The 22,681-nt window shown below is 39.4% G+C and overlaps 1 protein-coding gene and 1 long non-coding RNA gene across 2 annotated transcripts in view; both read left to right on the forward strand.

The window, feature by feature from the left end:
• Positions 1-22,681, forward strand: part of LOC139793726 (uncharacterized) — a 329,041-nt gene that overhangs the window by 78,634 nt on the left and 227,726 nt on the right. The gene's annotated exons all lie outside the window — the stretch shown is intronic.
• Positions 1,309-12,800, forward strand: UPP1 (uridine phosphorylase 1). Its single transcript, XM_071736722.1, has 8 exons — positions 1,309-1,417; positions 4,196-4,260; positions 7,120-7,237; positions 7,734-7,892; positions 8,895-9,009; positions 9,459-9,668; positions 11,072-11,218; positions 12,305-12,800. The coding sequence occupies exons 2-8, from the start codon at positions 4,208-4,210 to the stop codon at positions 12,442-12,444; spliced, it is 942 nt and encodes a 313-aa protein (XP_071592823.1). The 5' UTR covers positions 1,309-1,417; positions 4,196-4,207; the 3' UTR covers positions 12,445-12,800.

A 22,681-nucleotide genomic window follows, 5' to 3' on the forward strand; every position in this document is an offset into this window, starting at 1 on the left:
TCATGGGGTGCTTCAAACACAGCATGGCCAGGTGGTCAAAAGAGGGGATTACCCTGATGTATTCAGTGCTGGAGGAGCCTCATCTTGAGTGCAGTGTGTGGTGCTGGGTCCCACAATTTAAGGATGTGAAAGTCCTTGAATGTGCCCAGAAAGGTTTGGAAAGAATGGCCTAAGGACTCTGGTTTGTCCCATTTGGAGGAAAGGAGGCTGAGGAGTGACCTCGTCCCTCTATGGCTCCCTGATGGGCAGGGGAGAGGAAGTGATGAGCTATTTTCCCATGGTATTCAGTGATACAGTGCCTGGGAACAGTTCAAAGCTGCACCAGGGAACAGTTCAAAGCTGCACCAGTCTGAACCTGTCAAGGTTGACATTAGGAAAGATTTCTGTACTGAGAGGGTGGTCAAGCCCTAGAATAGCCTTCATAGAGAGATGGTCGATGCCCCAAGCTTCTTAGTGTTACAAAGGCATTTGGACTATGTCCTTAACAATATGCTTTAACTTGGTCAGCCCTGAAGTGGTCCGTGGTCAGGGAGCAGATGATCATCACGGAATTAGCCACGTTGGAAAGGAAATCATCAAGTCCAACCCTTAATCCACTACCACTGTGGTTACTAGACTGTGGCACTGAGTGCCACGTTCAGTCTCTTTTTAAAAACCTCCAGGAATGGAGATCATTGCAGGTCCCTTACAACAGAATAGACTACCTCAGTTGGATCATATCCTATCCTATCCTATCCTGTCCTGTCCTATCCTATCCTATCCTATCCTATCCTATCCTATCCTATCCTATCCTATCCTATCCTATCCTATCCTATCCTATCCTATCCTATCCTATCCTATCCTATCCATCGAAAGTCTTCTCTGCACTTTTCCTCACCACACAACAGGGCTAGTAGAGGAAGTGCACTTAAAGACAGTCTGTACGAACAGACATGTACAAAGATCTCCGTACAACCTACCCTGACCGCAATCCACCGGGTGGCGACATGTGTTTATATATGTGTATATATATTATAAGATTATCTTGCGAACTCGTACCCTCTAGGCAGCAGCTCTCTCGCAGAGGGAGCAGCTCTCCCGCGGAAGACCCGCGTTTGCAGCACACGCGTCCCCTCCCGCGCCGGGTTCATCATACGCATTCACCACCAAAGAGCCGCAGGATGCCGGGCGGGCCGGGGACCCCGCAGGCCCCGCCACCCCTGCTGCTGCCGGTACCACCGGACCTCTCCGCGGCGGCGCGCAGGCAGTTAACTGCAGCCGGTACCGCGGACCCCGCCCGGGGCGGAGCGGGGCGGGGCGGGGCGGGGCGGTGCCCGCCCGCTGCTGCCGTGAGGCGGCTCGGCCGGCGCGCCCCTTAGCCTGTCCGGTGTAGCGAGAGGCACTCCTCGGTTCTCAGCGGTGTTTCCCGCTGCTCCAGGTAAGAGTCGGGCTCCTCCCGACTCGGGAGGTGCGGAGTGAGGCGCGGGGGACACTCCCTGCACCGTGCTGTCTTCTCTTGGCTGCCGGGCGGGTGTCGGAGTGCCCGCAGCACCTCATGGCAGCGGCAGCAGCCTCCTCACGGCAACCTCCTCACGGCAGCAACAGCAGCAGCCTCCTCACGGCGGCTGCAGCCCCGCTAGCCCGGTGGCGACGCCCCTGCGGCGGGGGTAGCGGCAGAAACGTGTGTGCTGACGGACAGGAAAATGGGGAAGGGGGACCGGGTAAAGTGGTCGTCGGGGTCTGAGGGAAGGGCCGCGGGGGTCTCGTCGGATGGGTCTGTCGGCAGCGCCGTCGTCCCCGAGCTTGGATGGGAGCTGCGGGGCGGCTGCTGCGGCTGCGAGGTCGGGGAAATGGTCAGGCAGCGCGGTGGACCCTGAGCGAAGTGAGGCTGTTTGTGCGGTCCCAGGAGGGAAGGCACAGTGTAAAGATCTGTGTTGCGATGACTTCAGTTTTCCTAATGATGGTTCAACACCAAACTGCTAGAGCTTTTCCTTAGAGTTACTATTAACTCAAGTTTTTGTTGGAAAAGAAAGAATGAAAAAAAAGAGATAGCAACAGAAATTGATCCTGAGTGGGTTTAAAACAGTGGTCGGAGGATTTGCATACTTTAAAGCGGGCTTTGTGCCTTTTCTTGAGCTGAGTCCTGCTGTGAGCACATTATTCTTAAATGTGAGATTTAGCTTTGGCTGAGGAAGGCTGCTGAAACTTTTGTCACGTCCGGAAAATTTTTCTTGAGCTGAGTCCGGCTGTGAGCACATTATTCTTAAATGTGAGATTTAGCTTTGGCTGAGGAAGGCTGCTGAAACTTTTGTCACGTCCGGAAAATTTTTCTTGAGCTGAGTCCGGCTGTGAGCACATTATTCTTAAATGTGAGATTTAGCTTTGGCTGAGGAAGGCTGCTGAAACTTTTGACACGTCCGGAAAATTTCCATTTGTTTGGACTGTGTGAGGATTTTGTGGCTCTATATTAACTGGCTGCCTGTCAGCTACTACCTGGTTTCCTGAAGGATCTGCCATGGGAGAAGTTCTTTCTCCTTTCGTCTCCTCCTGCCAAAGCATCTCCCTCTGAGCGCCCAGCAGGAGAGGATATTCTGGACCTTCGGACTGTTAGAACTTAGTTCGGATTTTTAAAATTTTATTTTATTTTTTTTTAAGTTCATCATCACTTAGGAGATCAGAGAATCAGGAAAACTGTGAAAAATCACATGGCTGCTTAACACTGTGAAGAGCAGCTAAGTTAATATTGGGTTATTTGCAGCCATTTATCATCTAGGCACATAAAAATCACTTTGCTTTTTCTTCTCATCTTTTAATTCCTTCTTATTAAGATTCAGGGTACTGTAGTTTTCTTGGAAAAAATTATTAACACATTTTAACATTGATACCCTGTAGTAACTGACTCTAATCGTATGTTTATATGATACCATAAGGATGCATAGTTGATTCCGAATGTGACTTCTTTACTACCTTGAACACAGATTCTCAGACATGTTTAGTACATCTAGTGCATGTGAAGTTCAGGTCTATTTAGTACATCTAGTGCATGTGAAGTTCAGGTCTATTTAATGAAGGTTAGTATTTTAAATAAAGAAAACTAGTCATCCTTATAAATTTAAAACATTCAGTGGCCTTTAGAAGGCCAACTTTGGGTTTATTTTCTTTGATTTTTTTTGTTCTTTCAAAATTCCCATGTCATGTAATTCTATTGCAAGACTGATCTCTTTCTGTTTCCTTGTAATGTAATGCTGGGTTTTGTTTTTTTTTTGGTTTTTTTTTTTGTTTGTTTTGTTTTGTTTATTTATTTTTTTTTTTAACATTACAATCCTGTCTTTATTTAACTGGTGTGCTGTCCCTTTGTGAGGGAGGGTAGAGCAAAACTTTTTTATTCAGTACTTCCTGTAAGGGCATTCCCGGAAAGCATCAACTTTGGCACAGAGCCTTAGTCACTTCTGAAAATAATAAAAAATGAATCATTCTGTAATCATAATTCTGTTATCATACCAACACCAAAGCTCAGTGATACACCTGCCTATTTAAATGTAAAGGAGAATGCAAAAAGCAGAAGTTTTTTTGGTGTAGATTGGGGTAATATATTAGGAAAAAAGCTATTCAAAACAGCTGATGAACTGGAGTGCTGTGACTTTTTGGGGTCATGTTTAGTTTACTCTTCCTGACCCTTAGGTTTAGGCAGATAGAAATGCTCTCAAGGTCAGTAGGAAGAATTTAATGAAGAGCATATTATGACTAAGTTGCTTCTTGGACTCCTGTTTCAGGCATATGACAGAAATGAGCTTTGGAGACCTTCTGGAGCCAGAAGTGAAAGGGGCTGAAGCTACTCCAGCAGTCACTGTTGCTGTGGGAGGTAGAGAAGAAAGAGGATTAGTTAGTGAGCTAGGAGACTTAACCTCTTGCTGCTCTGTGAGCTTGGTGTTGCTTATACCACAGAAAAACAGTGGTGGTGAGAGGGCGGCTGTGCTAGCAAGGGATTAGTTTGGGCTTCAGTGATTTGAAAGTGATGGTGCCTGGCCATAAAAAATTGGAGATGCTTATTGTGCTGTAGTTTTAAAAGCTGTGGTGTGGCTGGATTATTTTGAGGATTTAATATTCATGTCAGTATCACCTATATAGATTTCCATCACTGTTAATGATGCTTGCTAGCTTTACAGATGAGACTATTCTGATGCACTTATATATAATTTTTAAAATATAATTCTAGGTAAAAATATACATGGCTCCTGGTGGCTCAAATGAGAAGAAAACTGATGATGAACAGTCTTCAAAGTAAGATTCAGAAATTAATTCTCTTGTCCAAGTTTACACTTAATATCTTCCACAAACTCATTTAGTTTAAGACAAACTTTACGATATAAATATTGAGTGTAACATCAAGGATATAGTAGAAGCCAGTGTGACAAATGGAGGTTTTATCTAGTATAACTAAGTCTACACAGAGTGCTTTGTTGGCTAGCCATTTTAATTTGTCACGACAATAAATTTTTCCATGCATAGGTGATGTTTTTATTTATTTTTTCTTAATCTTGTGCACTTTTGAAATATTGGCATTTGTTGCTTCATATGGACAGACTTACCTGCTTCAAGAATTTGAACAGATATTTTTATCTGTTTCTCTAATCCTTATTTTAAGTTTATTTTAGTAAAACTGTGCACATATATGTAGTTCTCAGATACTTTTTTGTTTGTTTAAACCCTCAGAAGTTGTAGTTGCTTTACCACAATATGAGGGGAATAAATTGTCAGCTCTTCAGAGTTGCAAGCCAAATATTTTTATCAGGCAAACTTTATCTCTACTGTAAACTTATGGCATTGGTCCTAGGTTCACACAGTAATATGCTTACTTTTATTGCCCATTTCATCCCAGGGTCTAAGTCTGCAATTAGATCTGGATGCTCAGATAACCACTACAGGTTAATAACAGCCCCTAGCTGTGGTGAGGTGGTGGGTTGAAAGTTGTTGCTGATAGGGTTTTAGATGAAAAAAGTGAAATATGGTCACTGCTGAGAAAGGAAGCTGTATTTATGCCAGGCATGAGGACAATGGCATTGGCACATACCACACTAATTTCCTCGTGCTTTAACTAGGGGCCTCACCTTTTTTCAGTCAATTTCCTGGAGAGAAGCTTCTGTTGCTGGTATTCTTACAAAGAAGGAAATAGGTTTTGCTTGCTGTAGAACAAACTGTGAAGTGATTTTAAATCGTATCCTCTTTATAAGTAAAAGCCATTCTACTAAACATCAACACAACTATTTGATCTCTATTAGTGAGTGACCCATGAAAATGGGTAGAGGGTCCCACAAAACCAAACAGGAATCATTCAGAGGAGGCAACCTGGGCATTCTGTTCATGTGAGCTGGCAAAACCTTGGGCTGTCCGTCATTTCTTTAAGAGCCATAAAACTGCTCTTTATTTCACCTGGACTCAAAGAGGTCTCTTGGAGAGAAGAATAAAGGCAAAAAACCAAATCCAAAAATGAATAAAATTACAAATAAACCAAAGCCTTTAGATCTACCACAGGTGGGATTATTATGAAGAGAGGAAAGTGGGGCATGTGGGAGATGGAAAGGAATTACTTCTAAAGGAGCTAATGAATGAATGACTTGGTTGGGCTGTTTTTTTCAGTTGCTGAAGGTGTTGTCTGTGCTGTGCAAGAGCAAATAGGGTGGCTTGTGATGATGCTTCTTTTCTGTGCTTATGCAGACACTGTAGGATAGTTAGTGACCTTGGAGAGAGAATTTCAAGAGCAGAAAACATTGTTATACTCAGAATATTGGGGTTGCAACTATTTTCTTTGCTTCCTGAGGAACAGTTCACTGACCTCGGTATTGGTATCCAGGCCACTTTAGTCTTCTGAAGTTAACCAATACATTTTGCACAGAGAAGACATAGGGCCTGCAGACAAGATAATGTAAAACAGCTAAAATAGCACCAAATGCCTATGTTTAGGCTTTAGAGTTGTTCCTGCAAAGTCTTAATACATTTTTGCATAAACTCCAGGCAAAGTCTTTTGTATGTCTCCTCTGACGAAGTAGTTTGAAATTGCTGAGCCATGCTCTGACTGCAGCGAGCCTTCATTAACTATTAAGTAATCTTCTTGTGTCTGGAAGATATTTATTACTTGATTTCATCTCTCAGAAACTACTTTGAAGTATTGGCCAGTATTTTGCTTAAGCTTGTGATTATTGACTGAGCTTTCCTACCTGTTTCATTTGAACTTAAAACTTAAGGCACAGAAGGCAGACTCTTTATGACTCATTAAACTAGCTTGGTTACTCCACTACCAAATTTTCCATGAAGGCAATCCCACATACTAACTAGTTTACTTTTGCCTCCTTGCCCTGTCATTTCCTGGTTCTTCAGAAAGAATTTTTTTTTTTCAAGCTGTATCACTTCCTTACAGGAAGAAACTTAAGAGGAAGCTAATTCTTTTTACCTCTTCCTCTCTCCCCTTCCCTTGAATTTTTTTTTCTCCTCCATGGTTTTCTCTTTGCTCCAGGTTTCCATTTGCCTCTTTCCTATTTCAGATCCCCTGTTCTCTTATTACTAGTCTCATGACATAGACTTTTAGCCTCCTAGGTGGATGACAGAGTTACAGTAAGCCAAATCCCCTTTGAGCATATATAGAGCCCAAGTTTTCTATCTATAAAGCCCAAATCTTCCTACCTCTCACAGGTGCCTGGGAGGATCAGTCAAAACACAGATGTCAATTTTGGTTTTCCGGTTTGCTAGAGGTTGTCTGTGTAGTAAGGTGAATATTCCTGGGTTCTGTTTCCATTGTTCTACTCACTATAAAGACCCCCCTCTGATTCACAGCATTAATGTTGTTGAAGGTAAAGGTTGCAGTATTGCAAGTGTGTCCTGCCATCTGGGGTTTTCTTCAAAAATGTCATTCTATGCAATGAATGGGATGTTAGATACCATGTACGATTTATTACCAGACATAAGGTAGTCATGAAACTTAGCATTTCCTTAATGCAATGAATGAGGAGCCAAAATAACGTTGTGCAGGCAGACTTAGGTGTGGCATTTCCCAACTTTTACATCTTGACTCTGCAAAATTAGCATCTCTTCAGTGCTGGTGTTTGTGTATGCTATGTGTGTTTCACAATGCTGCTGTCCTGGCAGAGAGAATTTTATCCACCTCTGCAACCCTCACCTGGAGAAAATGAAAGAGGACATCCTGTACCATTTTGCTCTTGGGACTGGCACACATGATTTTCCAGCATTGTTTGGAGATGTAAAGGTAAGACATTTTGTTTCATTCACCAAGCCTAAGTTTTTGTGCAGAAGGTGGAAGTGTAGCCATCTTCAATAAAAGACTAAATCTGTAAGTATACCACCAATTGAGGAATGAATAGAAAGGGGTAAGATTTTGTGGGTTCTTGTCAATGTCAAGCAAAATTGAGGTAATTGTTTCTGGCTGTCTTTCTTCATCTAGTAAAGAGGCAAATTCTGCAAATTTCAGTTAGAACTCCCTTTTGGTGGGGGCCTTCAAGCCATTATCAGTCTTTTACTAATTTCATCAGGATGAAGAGATTTGAGTGCTATATTGAAAGGTTGGATTTTTTTTCCCCATAATTTTTCTTCGTGGCCTTTTAGAATGATTATGACATGAGCCATGTCTGAGAATAGCTTTGTGTTAACCGAAGGTGTTTACATCCCCATGTTGAACTTTGCTTCTTCTTTGATATACTGAATTAGGCAATTCATTTTGTTTTGTTTGCTACTGTCCACCCCAGTTTGTGTGTGTTGGAGGAAGTCCTTCACGGATGAAAGCTTTTATTGCCTACATAGCTGAAGAACTGGGGCTTGGAAGTCCTGGTTATGACTACCCCAACATCTGTGCAGGAACTGACCGCTATGCCATGTACAAAGTGGGACCGGTTTTGTCAGTCAGTGTAAGTACCTCACTTAATCAGATACAGGACACAGTTCAATGATGCTGTTTAAAGTAGAAAATCTCAATGCAGATTTCTTTCAAACACTTAGTAGACAGAGTCAGGTTTTTCAGTGCATATCAGCCACGTTCAATGTAGTGCATTTGTCTAATTTAGAATTCCTTACTAGCCCTTTTTTGTAAGAGGGTCTTTGAGACCTTAATTCCTTTCTTGACTCCCTTTTCCTCAGTGTATCTCAGTGTTGGAGGAATGGCCTTTTAAATCATTTGAACAGACTTACTGTTGCCTTGTTGCTGTTCTGTATCCTGAAGAGTAGGGAAAAAAGGGTCACTGAATGCATGTGGAGTATTGGAAAAAATGGTTGTGTCACGTCCAGAGCTAAGTGTCATTTTCAAATGTGCTAACGTAACTTAAGAGTACCATTCCATGGGCCTTGTGCTGCCAACTCATGTATGCATTTAAAATTCATGCCTTTCATTTGTAGAAATTATTACATGCTTCAAGTGCAATTGCATAACAGTTGTATCATGCTGCACTCTTTGGAATTGTAATTATCTCATGATCATGCAAGCTGTGGTGGGCTTATATTTGCTGAGCTTTGTGACTAAGCCACAATGTCTGTGTTTTGGAAAAAATTAGCTTAACTATTCACTGGCACTTCAGGTTGGTAAGAAAAAGTGGGTTTTTTGTGTGTTTCAGAAATGCCCCGTGAAATGCATTTTTCAGCTATTAAGAAAGGACACTGCTTATACTTCTGAGAATGTGAATATTTTATAATGCATGATTCTTACAAATAAAGTACTTCATCCGTAGTCTACCAAAACCAGTGGGAGTTTTTCTGTTTACCTACAGCAAGCTTTCAGTCAGCCCATAGATTGTAGTTTTTGTGGATGTGAGGTGAAATTTGGAAACAAATATCAGGAAGAAGATAATGTGCAGCTCTTTCTTGCTTATGTATATTGCATTGCCAATGTCAAATGTGAATTTCTGCTTTCATTTCAGCATGGTATGGGCATTCCTTCGATTTCAATCATGTTGCACGAGCTGATTAAGCTGTTGTATCATGCCAAGTGTTCCAACATAACCATTATCCGCATTGGCACCTCTGGTGGAATAGGTATTTCCCCTCCTATTTTCTTTTTTTTCTTCAAGCCAAAACATCTTTGTAGGACAGTAAAACATCTCTCTGCAAGTGATTAATAGTCAGAATAGTTTCCCACAGGACATGAATTGTTTTGTTTCTGTAATTTTGAAAGAAAAGGCAGTATCTGCCCCTGGATAGAGAATATACACTTAAGAAGTCTGACAATGTGAGGAGACCAATTCTGTCCTGTATAAAAAGTGTGATATAAGATAGTATAGATAGTGAAAAAGGAAAAATTTCATTCTTTCAGAAATTATTTCCAATCATAAACAGAGGCAGCCAGACGTGCAAAAAATTCTCTTACTGAATTTAAGGCCAAAATTGTCACCTTTAAAAGAAGCAGGGTTGGGTCAAGATACACTTTTTAAGTGTGTGGAAAGAGCATTAGCTGCATTGTAACACTCTCTCTATTTTTATTGCAGGTCTGGAGCCAGGCTCAGTGGTTATAACTAGGCAGTCTGTAGATGCTACCTTCAAACCTCAGTTTGAACAGGTTGTTCTGGGAAAGACTGTAATCCGCAGTACAAACCTGGATGAGCAGCTTGCTGAGGAGCTGATGCAGTGCAGTAATGAAATCAGCCAGTTCAATACAGTCATTGGAAACACTATGTGCACTTTGGATTTCTATGAAGGTAAGGCTGGCAACAGACTTACAGAAGTATGTAGGTAAACAGCAGTAGATAAATAATACAATTGGGTTGGAAGGGACCTTAAAGATCATCCAGCCCCCCTGCCATGGCCAGGGACACCTCCCACTAGACCAGGTTGCTCAGAGCTCCATCCGACCTGGCCTTGAATACTGCCAAGGTGGGGACACCCACAGCCTCTCTAGGACACCCGTTCCAGCATCTCATCACCCTCACAGTAAATAATTTTCTTCTAATACCTAGCCTAAATCTCACCTCTTCTAGTTAAAATCCATTCCCCCCTGTCCCATCACTACATGTCCTTGTATGCTTTTCATGTATTCGTCAGTTAGGTGTGTTTGTCACAAAAATTCTGTAATTTACTGAGGCATTCTAGAGGATTAAATGAGTGAGAATTATATGTTTTGATCAAAGCAGTGATCAGACAACCGAAGACAGTACTTTTTGCTGAGTTGTGACAATGCTGCTATGTAGGAGGGGCAAACTTCCAAGTCTTGCGTATAAACATAAGGGCATTCTGGTGCATTTTCTCACCTCCCAGGTCTATTTACAAGCATCTTTCAAATCTTGTGAGGACAGAGTGTAGATGGCACCTGATATTAATGTCTCTGGATGTTACTGAATAGGTGACTAAGGGGGCAATGCAGAAGGGAACACATGGTCTTCAAAGTAGTGCTCAAGCTTAGTCAGAAGCACACACAGTCAGTTTTTTAATCTCCTCAGTCACCAATCAGAGGTGCAAGCTACACTAAAAAAGCATGTCAGAAATGTTTTCAGCTCCTACAGCTAAACCAGAGCAGGCTCAAGGGCAATAAATTAAGAGTACATCTCCTGAAAACAAAATATACTGAGTAAAACACTGTGTAATTTAACTTTACTGTACAAAGCCTGCTACTCTTTTATCTGTAGATGCTATTCTTAAATAATTTGAATAAACTATTTTTCTCGAAAGATTATAATAGCATTAGCTAGTTAGCTTAAGAGACTCTATCTCTCACCTTAAAGAATATGTGAGTAATCAAATGTTCATCCTTTTTAAGTTAGCATCAGGAAAGCATTTTTGAGCCTGGCAGTTTTTCTTGACAATAGTTAATGTGTTTTTTTTTTAATGTTTAATTTTTAAAATTTTTTTCATGTTTAATGTTTTTTTTAATGTTTAATGTTTTTTAATGTTTATGAATTTGAGAATTTAAGCTCAAGACCAATTAAGTAATTAAGTAATTAAGTAATTTGTAGGAGTTCTAGCAATAGCCAAGAATAATTTTGTCCAATTTGTCTTGTAAAAACTGGATATTGAGTGTGGGAAACTGCAATAATTGGGGGGGGTTAGACACTGAATTTGTTCTGTGACTTCATCACATCGAAATTTCTACAAAATGACTTCATAGGACAGGGGAGGTTGGATGGTGCAATCTGCTTATATAATGAAGAGGAGAAACTGCAGTATTTGAAGCAAGCTTATGATGCTGGCATCAGAAACATAGAGATGGAGTCTTCTGTATTTGCTGCAATGTGTAATCTCAGTGGTGTCAAAGGTAAACTAACAAGATCACTTTCAAGCTATGAAAGTTTTCTGCATTGCAGGGGGGGGTGTAGTAAAAGCTACAACTGGGGTGTTAACATATCTGCATATAAAAAAACCAGTTCTGGTTGTAGATTTCTTGCTATGATTTTTTGCTTCATGTCATATGTATTCACAACTTATGCAAAATTCCTCACATAGTTCCTAAGCTGTTTAGTTCTGTCATTGCTATTCCAGCCTGAGGCAAACATGTAAATAATTAAAGTACCTAATTACCTTCTAGCATTAATTAGTTTTCTTCAGTTGGGTTTTGAAATTTCCAGGAAGAAACTGGTTAATTTAAGCAATTGAGTGATTCCCATATACATAAAACTATGATAGCTTTCTATACTTCCATATAAATTGAAAATACAAGTATTTTGTGTAGACTTATGGCTTTAATTCTCAAACAGTTGGAGATTTTTAGTAGCATCATGAATAAACCATTCCTAATCATAAAAAAGGGTTGTTAATTTTTATTTTACAGAAGCTAACTCATTTTCAGTAGAGATTAGAGGGGGAAAAATCAATTACAAATAATGTAATAGAGTACCTTTTTACTCAGCATGTTAACTATAGTCTCTCACTTCCCTTGGCAAGGAATTTACAATTTAAACAACTAATGTTTCTCAAACTACTTTAAACCCAAGGACAAAATGAAGAAAAATAAGGCCAACAGCTACATCAAACATCTGCAGTACTTACTGACTTAAGAGTGATTAAAAACCCAACCTGTTCTATCACTGAGCCATTAAGAAGCTTGGTCCTTTCTGCTGCCCTTACTTTGTAGGTCTGTAATGGGTATTACTATTTGTTCTTTGCAAAGTGTCACTAGCAGAAACCCCAGATAAAGAAGAGTGTTGCCTTAAACTACTTGCAACTCTTTTTATGTCACCCACAGCATGCTATAATCCCCAAGCATTTTACCGTACTGTCCATTTTTTTTCTTTAATTTGTTTTATCTTGTAATTCTTCTAGATGTTTGTTCAAATGTTTATGCATTTGGACTGTGGAAGTGACAGAATTTCTTTCCTAACTAATGCTGTCTTTTAATTTCTAGCTGCTGTAGTGTGTGTCACTCTTCTGGATCGTCTTGAGAGGGATCAGATTAATAGCTCACATGATGTACTTGCTGAGTATCATCAGAGGCCACAGAAGTTGGTGGGATATTTCATTAAGAAAAGTCTTGGGAAAGTATGAAATACCCACCTTTCAGCTAGAAGAAGCAGAAACTGAAAGCAATGATACAAACACTGAAAAAGGAGGGCATGGCTCTTGCAAATTGGCAACTGCCCATGAGGATTACTCTCCTTAAATTTGATGAATTTTTAACTTGAGAACAGATAAAAGGATAAAATATTGGATTATTTTTATTTAGTAATTTAGTCTTCCTCTAATTTTAAAACCACACTTTCTCATTTATGCTTGAAATATACAGTGATTGTAAGTTTTCAGAGAAAGACTTCTTCTCCCTAAAGCTTAATGGAAGGAGTTGGGTAGGAATGGCTCCACATTTGTTTGAACTGCTCCCCCCAAATTAAAAAAAAAATTAAAAATATAATTAAAAAAACGTAACCAAACAAAAAAACCTATGCTTAGTGCTTGCACTAACATTACACAAAGCCCTGTGAGGTCCCTTGGGAAACAAACAACAAAGCACATTGTTGCTCTGCAACCTCCTGTTCCTGGAACAGCATCAAGAAGAGAAAAAGAAAGTCAATTAAGAAGCAAAGTGCTGCACTCTAGGCTGAAGAAAAGTAAAGCTTATACTGAGCTGACCATTATTGGTTTGAAGAAAACAGTTTGCTGTGGTAAAAGAAATACTTTTATGAATTACCTAAGAAGACAGAAAAAAACTTTATCAGAAAAACAAAGAAACACCTAATATGGGTCTGTAAAGCTTTGGGAAAGTTTATTACTGCAGTTATCCTGGAGATACAAATATAAAATGGTATGATTTGTGTTTTTCAATGAGGAACAGCAAGAATCTGGAAACTGGCTAAAAAGGAAAAGTTCTTAAATAATTTAATTGCGTAAACAGTCAATTGGACAACAAAGCTGTTGTATTTACAGGTGTATACAGGCATTTCTATTTTGATAATACAGAAGCTTTTATGTGCTGCATGCCAAAATATGACTGGCCTTGTGGCCAAGGGCTAAGGTTCAGGAATTCATGGAGTGAAGCAACTGTTCTGCTAAATCAACACACAAGACCATAGCAGAGACCCCTGGACACTTCAGCCATTCACTTTTTCACAGGATGTCCTTTTCCTTTCCTTCCATTCCTTAGGATACTGTCCTTTTCTTTCTGCTAAATTTATTTTTTCTGTGCTTCCTAATAGGTGGAGTAAAGGGATATATGATAACTTAAAATTACAGTTCATAGAAGAGCAAGTATCCTGCTGTGTTTCACTAATCATCGTCTTGTAATGCATTATTCCTAATGCAAGAGGGTGCTCTATCAACACATCTTATGTGCAATAAAATATTTTTCTTAGCTTCAGAGGAAACTTGCCAGAATGATACCCTGATAAGACTGACTGTAGTTTCCCTTTTGACTGCAACTGGACAGAGACATAAAGAAATGACTCAGCTATGTGCATCCAGCAGTGGAATTGCCTTCCTGTAGGTTTTACAACAATGCCCAGAAAGAATTATAAAATATTTAACAGGCTTGGTTATAATTAAAGTATGCAAATTAATTATTTATTCTTAGCCATTCACAATATTTCTGTATCATATAGAAATATTTAGGCTGCGAAACGTGAATCAGGGTTTGGAGTGGTGATATTTTTAAATGAATATATGGTGTTACTTATATGTTTGATGCTACATCAGCATCTCCTGGTAGATCTAAAAATCCAGCAACCTTGATTTCAAATCAAAGGCTTCCTTTTCTTCTCTGTGCCATCCTGCATGATCAATAAACTACAGAATCGGTTTGCTCCTGAGACCAGAATGGTAAAAGTAAAAAAGGAAGGCAAAAGATACGAATAGGATGGAAGTATGAGGGGAGAAAAGGGTAGTTTTTATCAGTGGTTTGTTCTGTGATTCCTGGTGTTCTGACCTTCTTCTGCTTTTTTATTAAAGAAATAATTGAGATCAGAATGAATATAGTCTACAGCACATTTTTTTCACATTTTCTAGAGACTGAGAATGTGCAGTAACTTGATCAGTGACAATCAAGAGGCAGATCTTTATTTTTGGCATTTGGTGTACTTCAGAGGAAGATTTTCTTTAATGGAAAATATAAGAAATCTTGAAAAAGAACATTTTGGGATAATCTATTGCCAAAAGTGCTTAGAATATAAATGTTTTTATCAATCCTTCAAGAAAAAAGCAAAATAAGTAATTTTAGTATTTCTTGAAAATGTACACATGTAATATGCAATATCTTTTTTTACTATTCTAAGTTCTTGCAGAGGATTTTCAGTGCTTGATGTAAGAGAACAGCATTTTCTTTTTAAATACTGCTGGATCTCAGTGTATTCCCGAATAAACGTTTTTTATACTGGAATTTGAGTTGTTGTATTTCCACTGACAAGCTAGGTGAAAGAAGCTAAGGTGTAAATGTTTTTAAGTTTGCCCATCAGCAGAAATTCTGTTCTGAAGGCAGCACTCAGTACTGCAAGCAGTAAATGGAGCTTTGAGTACTGGATCTGCATGCAGCCACTGAATACAAAAAAGCACAGCAGTGTGATTTGATGGCACTATTACAGGTTCTAACAAGGTGTTCAGGTTTGCTTTCTCTGAAAGTTTCTCAGTGTTTAAGTTGGAATGACTTAACTACATGATTCTTCCTAAAATAATAACCACTTAATGTTATATTCCAGAGTATTCATTAAGTTACAGTTAAAAAGCTCTTCTGCCTGAAGAGAAAGGAGGTCACTGAACCGAACAACACTAGATCTGAAACTCTATGGTACAATAATAGAAGAAAGAGTAATGCTGACAGAAGCAGTGCCTTTGCTCGGGCTACAAACAAAATACAGCAAAAGAAAAAGACAGAGCCGGTTTTACATGACGCAGAAACCTGATTCCAGATGGTTCTTGTCAGTGCTGAACTTGTGACTGTGAGAAAATTTTCAGTTTACTATCAGTCTGTCATGTTAGAAGAATAACATTCCAAGAGCTGCCTAGAAATTTAAGCAAACCACTGGCTTCCTTGTGAGATTGAGCCTGGTTTGTTTAATGCATAGCTCCATTTTAATCAACCCTATAATTTGACCTAGCCCACAACTAACATTTTTCATCCTATCCTAGTTTTGCACACAGGAATTGTCTCCCAGGAAAGATGCTCCTAATTGCTGTCATCTTGCAGGCACTCTGGCTGTAAAACAGGTCTGTGCTATGTAAATATTTGCAAGTAGTACTCCTAACAATGTTAAAAGGAAAGCCTTGTGATCACACGGTAAACCTTGTGAAAGAAATTGTGGGTGGTAGCAGGAAAATACACTTGTTTCCCAGATTCCCAGCCATATTCTCATATGCATTCCTTTCTACCAAACAGAATTTTTGGCTGCTGGGCTTCAACCTGTTTAACATACAAAACTATGTTTCTTTGAATGTGCTTGCCAACCTACTCTAATTAGCCTTTGTATAAACTGTAGGCTAGGTGTTGTGTGTTGATGGTATTATAAAGCTGTCAAGTTCTAGAACCAATGGAGGATGCTGACAAAAGCTTCTCTGGGCCTTTTCTGGCCCGGTAGTTTTGGGTATCTTGCATGCTCCAATAGTAAACTTTGAAGTTAAAACTGAGACAAAGGCTGCTAAAGCTAAGCAGAAACAAACAAGGCCATGTCACTCTCTCTTGTCCTCACTTAGAGACCTGCTTCTGAACATGTTTTGGTTTTTTTAGGTTTTTGTTTGTTTGTTTGTGGGGTTTTTTTGTTTATTTGTTACTGTTTTTTCCATTCCAGAAAGAATGAGGGGAGCCCATGAATGAAAAGTACAACCTCTCATTTGCCCTACAGTATTCAAGATGTTGCTGTTGACTGCAGCCACTCTGTTAAGGAGCCAGGAGATTATATAGTTTATTTAGCTTGCTGGCAACTATCCTCTGCTTGAACATCTTGAAGCTCTTTGTACATAAAAATCCAAACCAAAGTTGCCAGTTAAGGCTGGTACTTGCATAGGCTGCTGCTTGATGCTGTGCTGATGAAACCTAGATCACTCAAAAAGCTTCTGGGATGGCAGCAATATAACTGATGCATCTTTCCAAAAATATTCACAACTTATGTGCTTTTCCTGCCTATGCCCTTAATTTTTAATATGATTTCCTTTGTTCTGAGGGGTTTTGTGGGGGTAGGGGAATGGTGAGTTGTTTTAAAACTTCTCATATTTCTATAAAATTGCAAATAATACAATCAAGCTCATTCCTCCTGTTTTAGAAGTAATTTCCCAGAATGCCACTGCAGGAATTGTTCTTGGTTGAATGTTTATGAGGTACATTTTATTTTCATAAATTTTGTTCTAGGGAAAAAACCAAGCTTACTCTCGGAGAACACCATACCAGGCAAGAGTGAATTTCTTCAGGAAAGGACAAAGATCTATGAGGCAAATTAAGTTAACAGAACTTGAAGATGAAAGGTGTTTGTCTGTTGACTGTCATATAGTAAAATGAGGAGCTAGTAGTTCATTAGTACTGAATACAAATTGCATACAAAATAGTTGTCTCCGGTATCCATGGTTAGCATTAAAAATTAGAATGCAATATTTATGAGTATGTGATTATATAGAGCATAATAAATTATGCACATCCCACAGTTAGATGAGCAAAGATTTTGCAGAATTACTCATTCAAAATAGTTTGGCAAATGGTTCATGTGGGATGTTTTATCTTACATACTACTCAGGAACTATATTACATATCAGTGGCTTTGAAAAGTAGCTGCTTGTAATGTGTAATGTATAATATTGACTGATCAGTTTATCATTTCCTACAAATCACACACCATAGATTTTGCTCCCTTGCTTTCTAAAATGGCTATGTGATCCCATAAATATATATTCACAATATTCCATTACTGACAAACATCTGTTTCAAAATGTTACTTCAGTTGTGCACAGAACTTTTATCTCGGGTCTCTTAGAATGTTACCTCTGAATGTTACCAATGCTCCCAGTGAGCAAAATTACAGTATATATTCTGAAAGAGCAGAGATTTTAGCATTACTTGACTAAAAGCAGAAACATCCCTTATGAAATGCCAGCCAGCTGTGAAGTAGGGACCCTTGGTGAGGTATGTTCTTCCTTTTCATTTGTTTGCCCAGTCACACTTTGCCACCACAGGGCATGCCATGTCGACAGCCCCGGAGCTGGGGGATGATGGGAGGGGTGATGTGTGGTGGGGCATGTGGCTCTGCTGCACAGTTTGGGGCTGCTCTTGAGCACTGGGGGACCAGAAAGATGGTGTGCTTGATGGCAGCTGAAGACTGGAGTGAGAAATAGGGGTTAATGGAAGAACAGAAGATGTGTTCAATAGTCCCACCTTCATACATAATTAATTCTGCCTTAGAGGTACAAATATATTTAACATCATTCAGGTAGACTGAACTAATTATTTTTTTTTAGTATGTCCTCGGGACTTTCAGATTTCTATTTAAAGCTAAATGATTACTTCAATAATTTTTTCAGTTTCAGAGCAGAGAAATTAAAAGGGAAACCCACCTGTAGCATCCCAAAAAGAATAATTGTCTCAAAACAGCTGCCCTGATGAAATGGACATTGCATTCAGGTGGAGGCCTCATTTGATAGCCATCTAGACTCTCTTCTCTGAAGGAGAGACCCTCATCTGGGGAACCAACCTGATAAATGGGGCCCTATTCTCACAAGAGCAGCCCCTCCTTCAGTGGCCATCCCGATCAGCTGAACACTGTCCTTGCAAGGGGAGCTCTGTCTGATGCCACCCTGACAGGCAGGACACTGTCCTTATTCCATAAGGGACAGGGGCAGGCGAGCTGCACCCTGCAGAGGCAGAGTGACATCTGTGTGTGCCCCGGGTAAAGACACTGGAGAGGGTGCATGTGCAGAAATAAGGGATATTGCTGTATCATCTCATCTGGAGGGGCCCAAGTACTTGGACCTGGCTGCACAAGATATACCAAAGCCCCCCTGAAAAGGTGGGGTCAGGTGGCATAAAAGAGGCACAGGTGAAACACTGGGTCCACACCTGCCATCCGAGGACCACAGCTTCTTACCACCATCATTGCTGGATCCAAGGGTGGTGGTAACTTTCCCATTTCCCCTTTTCCTTTTTTTTCTTTCTCTTTTTCTAACCTTATCTTGGCACATAAGGGTAACATAGTTTAAAACTTTGTTAACTTTTACAACCCCTGTTGCTTTGTTAACTTTTGTTAGTTGTAACCTGCTGTTTTGACATTTTCCTTAAGTTTTGCTAACTTGTAATCCACTGCTTTGAAAGTACCACCATTTCTAACTCTGCTTCTTGTAATCTGTTATGCTTTATCATCTCACTCATTTTTTAAGTAAAATTACATTTTGTACAAACCTCTCCTGGCTAATTATCTTACTCCTAGAGTAACACGCAGAGAATTCCCAAACTTAATCTTGCTGAATGGGTTGCTAAAAGAGATTAATTTAATAGAGGAGGATTGAGCCCATCTGTACCCAGGCTTCTCTCTGAAGGAGTTTAGAAAGCAAGGGGGTCCAGTCCAAATCTTCCTGGGTCAACCCCCACTCTGGGAAACTCTACCCGTGTCCACTCTCAGGTATGGAATGCTGTACCCACTCTGTGGGATGTGATATTTGGTTTGGGCCCCACCTCTGGGGAGCCCTGATCACTTTGTGAGATGTAACAGTGCTGCACCCACCTTGTGGGTTGTGGCACCACCATATTTGAGGAATAAAAGCATTCAGCAAGTCATATACTGACACAACAGCTTTTCTGCTTTTCTGTGAGGGAATTTTTACTAGTAAATAAAAATTTATGAATTCATGTTTTCTCTACTTCTTGAACCTATGGAAAATGTATCCAAGAAAGAAAGTTGCAGCATTTCAAATACAAAGATTTTAACAGATTAATAATTCATTTTACATAAAATGGAGTAACTAAGCTTTACAACAAACTTTGGAGGACCAAAACCTGCTGTTGAGTGATCCAAATGCAAAGTTTGGGAAAGGGAAGCTCAGGAACTGGGTGTAAGACAACAGTAGAAACATCCAATGGAAAATGGCAGAGCTCAGTGAATCTACAGATGCGTAGTTGCTCATTGCAATCAATATCAGACTTATTAATATTTAGATTGCTACCTTAGCTCAAATCTAGCAGAAGTTGGGTTCCTCACTGGTTAATTTTTTGTCTGAAAATAGTTTATATTTTGAGGGATTTTACCCTTAATTTGAAAAAATAGCTGTGAATATTAGGATGTCTGTTTCATTCAATAGTAAGATATCTTGTAGAAAGTGTAGTGATGCAATTTTGCTCAACGATGAGAAACAATATTTGCACAGGCATCACTCTATCCTCACTTGTCATTCATGATTTGGAGTTTAGGTGGGTTGAATTGCCTTCTATAATGACTGTATCATGTCTCCATAGGGAGCATTTTTGGGGATCGGATTCTATCCTAGGTAATTCATTTGGGTAGAACAAAACATAAAGAAAAGTCATTCCTCTTCTCAAGGTGGCATTCCTGATGGGCAGAGCAGTCAGAAGACAGCACAGCTCTGCACTACCAGACATCTGCTGAGTCTCTGGATGGCCAGGCTGCCCTCCTACAGATTTTCCTCCTGCCCCCAGCTTCAGGAACTGCCCTTCTTTCTCTTTGCTGAAGGAAATGCTGGCTGATTTTCATCTTGGGTGGCATATGGATATTAATTATCACAGTTTTCTGAGTCCATAGAATATTGCACCTTTATGTAATGTCAAACGCACCCTTCATAAGATTAAAGTAAACATGCATATAATGATGCAATGGGACCACTACAGTGGCTGGATGTAAAATACTTAAAACAGTATTTTAGAAGTATACAGACACTTATAGGGCTACATGGTTACATATTGTGCTTATTTTCCTTTTTTTTTTTTTTTTTTTCCTTTTTCTTCCCCCTTTCTTTTTTTCCTCTGTTGTTTGCAATAATTTTTATTCCATAAAAGAAAAAACAAGTGTAGAATATTTACTGTGGAGTAAAGCACCCTGAAGGCATTTATACAAACCCACCCCCTTACTGTTCATGCACTGAGAAGCAAATGGAAAGATGAGATTCGTCAACGAATGCAAAACAAGAGCCAGAAACATAATCTCATCTTTTCTCAGCAAGCAGGCAAATCTCTTGCACCATTCTGTAGTACTGGAATTAATCAGCTCCTGAATAATACCTTCAGACTGCTTGGTGAGATGATTCTGTTAGCAAGTCCTTAAGAAGCCACTCCACAAGTGGATGAAGAAAAGACATTATGGGGCACACTGTACAGCAGTTCAAGGCTCTGTTTTGGAAGAATTGGCTCTGCCGTGTGAGGCAACCGGTGAGTTTTTTTAATGATAAAAAAAGAAATACTGTAAATCTTCTTTTAGTATCTGTTGGAAAGAGTATATTTGTAAATTGTCCCTTCTCATGGCAGATTGTTATCCATGGCAGATGGGCTGGCTGCAAGTGGTTCTTGTTTTGCCTTTGGTCTCCTAATTGTTGAAAATGCAAGTAGAGTAAAACATTGTTTTAACTCTACAATGCCTGGATACAGCAATGCTCACCAATTTGTAAATGAAATAAGAAATCTCATGGAAATTTCAGAGAGCCACAGCTTATCTGTTAATTGACATTAGATACTACCAATGTGTGCAGCATTGGCAGGGATAAAAATCAATTTTCTAGACATTACAGGTACTTGTTGGTAATATAAGAAAATGTGCACAATTGATATAAAAATCTAGATATGGGAAAGGCAAGGACTCTATTAAAATTTCATATACTACCAGATTTTCTCTCTTATCAACTCTACAAAGCCTAATTTAACCTTTCAAATTTCAACATGCAGAAGAATGTGGCAGCTACTTCAACAGCAGTCAAAATATTACTCAAATGTGAGATGGGATGTCATCTTTCACTTTTACTCTGATTGACATAATTTTTAAATTTAAGATTGAAGAACATAAATTTTCTCAAGTGAGATAACATTTTTATGGAAAAAAAATTACTAAAATGAATAGTTTGTCATTGATTTCCTTTGTCTGTGATGACATGGAGATTTGCAATAAGGGATATTGGCTGCTTTGGATTACCTTAATCAAATAAATATACAGTTTTTAATTTCAGAAATAATTCACTTAAATAAAATTGTGATTTAGAGAGATAATTTATTCCCCTTATTGTTTCAAGTTATGTTTTTTAATATTAAAGACATTTGGGGAGGGAAGGATTAATCTTGTTTACATTTTCCTCCATTCCTAAATACTTCTGTATGCTTCCTGTTACTTGTACTTAAATCAGTGTGCATTAAGTGGCTTCCCAGTATCTCCTGTTCTCCATTCTGATCTATTTCTCTCCTTGATCTGCCTAGTTTTTCCCCTTATGTATTTCTGAAGGACAAAATCTTCACTCACTTAAGTCTGAAGTTTGCCTATTTGGTAGCTTTCCCGAATAGTGAGCTCATTGAGATGCAGGCTTCCCAAAACCAGGAATTACAACGAATGACCCAAAGCAAACTTAAATTGTGACAGTCCAGAACCAGAAGCTGCTCTGAATGATCTGCAAAACCTCCTTATATGCTCATTGTGCAAACACTGAGCCATGAAGGCACTCCATCTACAGTAATGCAGGGAGAAATCCAGCTGCATGGTTCACCTATGCCAAGGGCAGGCCAGACCATTGTGAACCCCGAGAGAGAAGCATCTCCTGAGAGATCTGATCTGCTTCATCCCTGTACTATTTTTGGTCTTTTATCTGTAGAAAGCAATTGTCTCCTCATGGTTATTTATCAGCAGGACTAGAAGACAAGTGAGGTCTGTTGAATGTTGATGTGTCACGAGTGTCATGTGGCATTAGTTGATCTCACACAGTGAACTGTGAAGGGGCTGTGAAAGGCTTAAGTGTTCTGTGAAGGCTGAAATTCAGGCAGGCATCAGCACCTCTTATTAACCTGGTTCAAAGACACTACTTGTATGTTTGAACAGCATTTGGAGCTTGAAACTGTAATTATGTAGAAGATTCTTATTTCTTCACATTCCTTAGTTTTTAGAAGCTTTTTTTTTCGAACTACAGATTCTGGAATCTCAGAAGATACATACTTCCAGGCAACAATATTACTAAATTTTTCTATCACTGTATTTCTTAATGGTTGTTTACTTAGTATTTATTATTATCCAGATTTTCAGCTAGATAAAGGATGAAATGTGGTTCCCAAATTCTCTTGTTCTGGTACCCTAACTCAGAGGAGAATTTGGATTTTAATTACAATGTGAAATTGTTTGAGTGTGTA

Source organism: Heliangelus exortis, chromosome 2, assembly GCF_036169615.1.
Source record: "Heliangelus exortis chromosome 2, bHelExo1.hap1, whole genome shotgun sequence".
Lineage (NCBI taxonomy): Eukaryota > Metazoa > Chordata > Aves > Apodiformes > Trochilidae > Heliangelus > Heliangelus exortis.

What these genes read in the sequence shown, in the direction of transcription:
- UPP1 (XM_071736722.1), top strand. Translation starts at nt 4,208, where the DNA reads ATGGCTCCTGGTGGCTCAAATGAGAAGAAAACTGATGATGAACAGTCT. An exon ending in TGGCACCTCTGGTGGAATAG is followed by an intron (nt 9,010 to 9,458) that starts GTATTTCCCCTC and finishes TTTTTATTGCAG; the next exon opens with GTCTGGAGCCAGGCTCAGTG. An exon ending in TAATCTCAGTGGTGTCAAAG is followed by an intron (nt 11,219 to 12,304) that starts GTAAACTAACAA and finishes TTTAATTTCTAG; the next exon opens with CTGCTGTAGTGTGTGTCACT.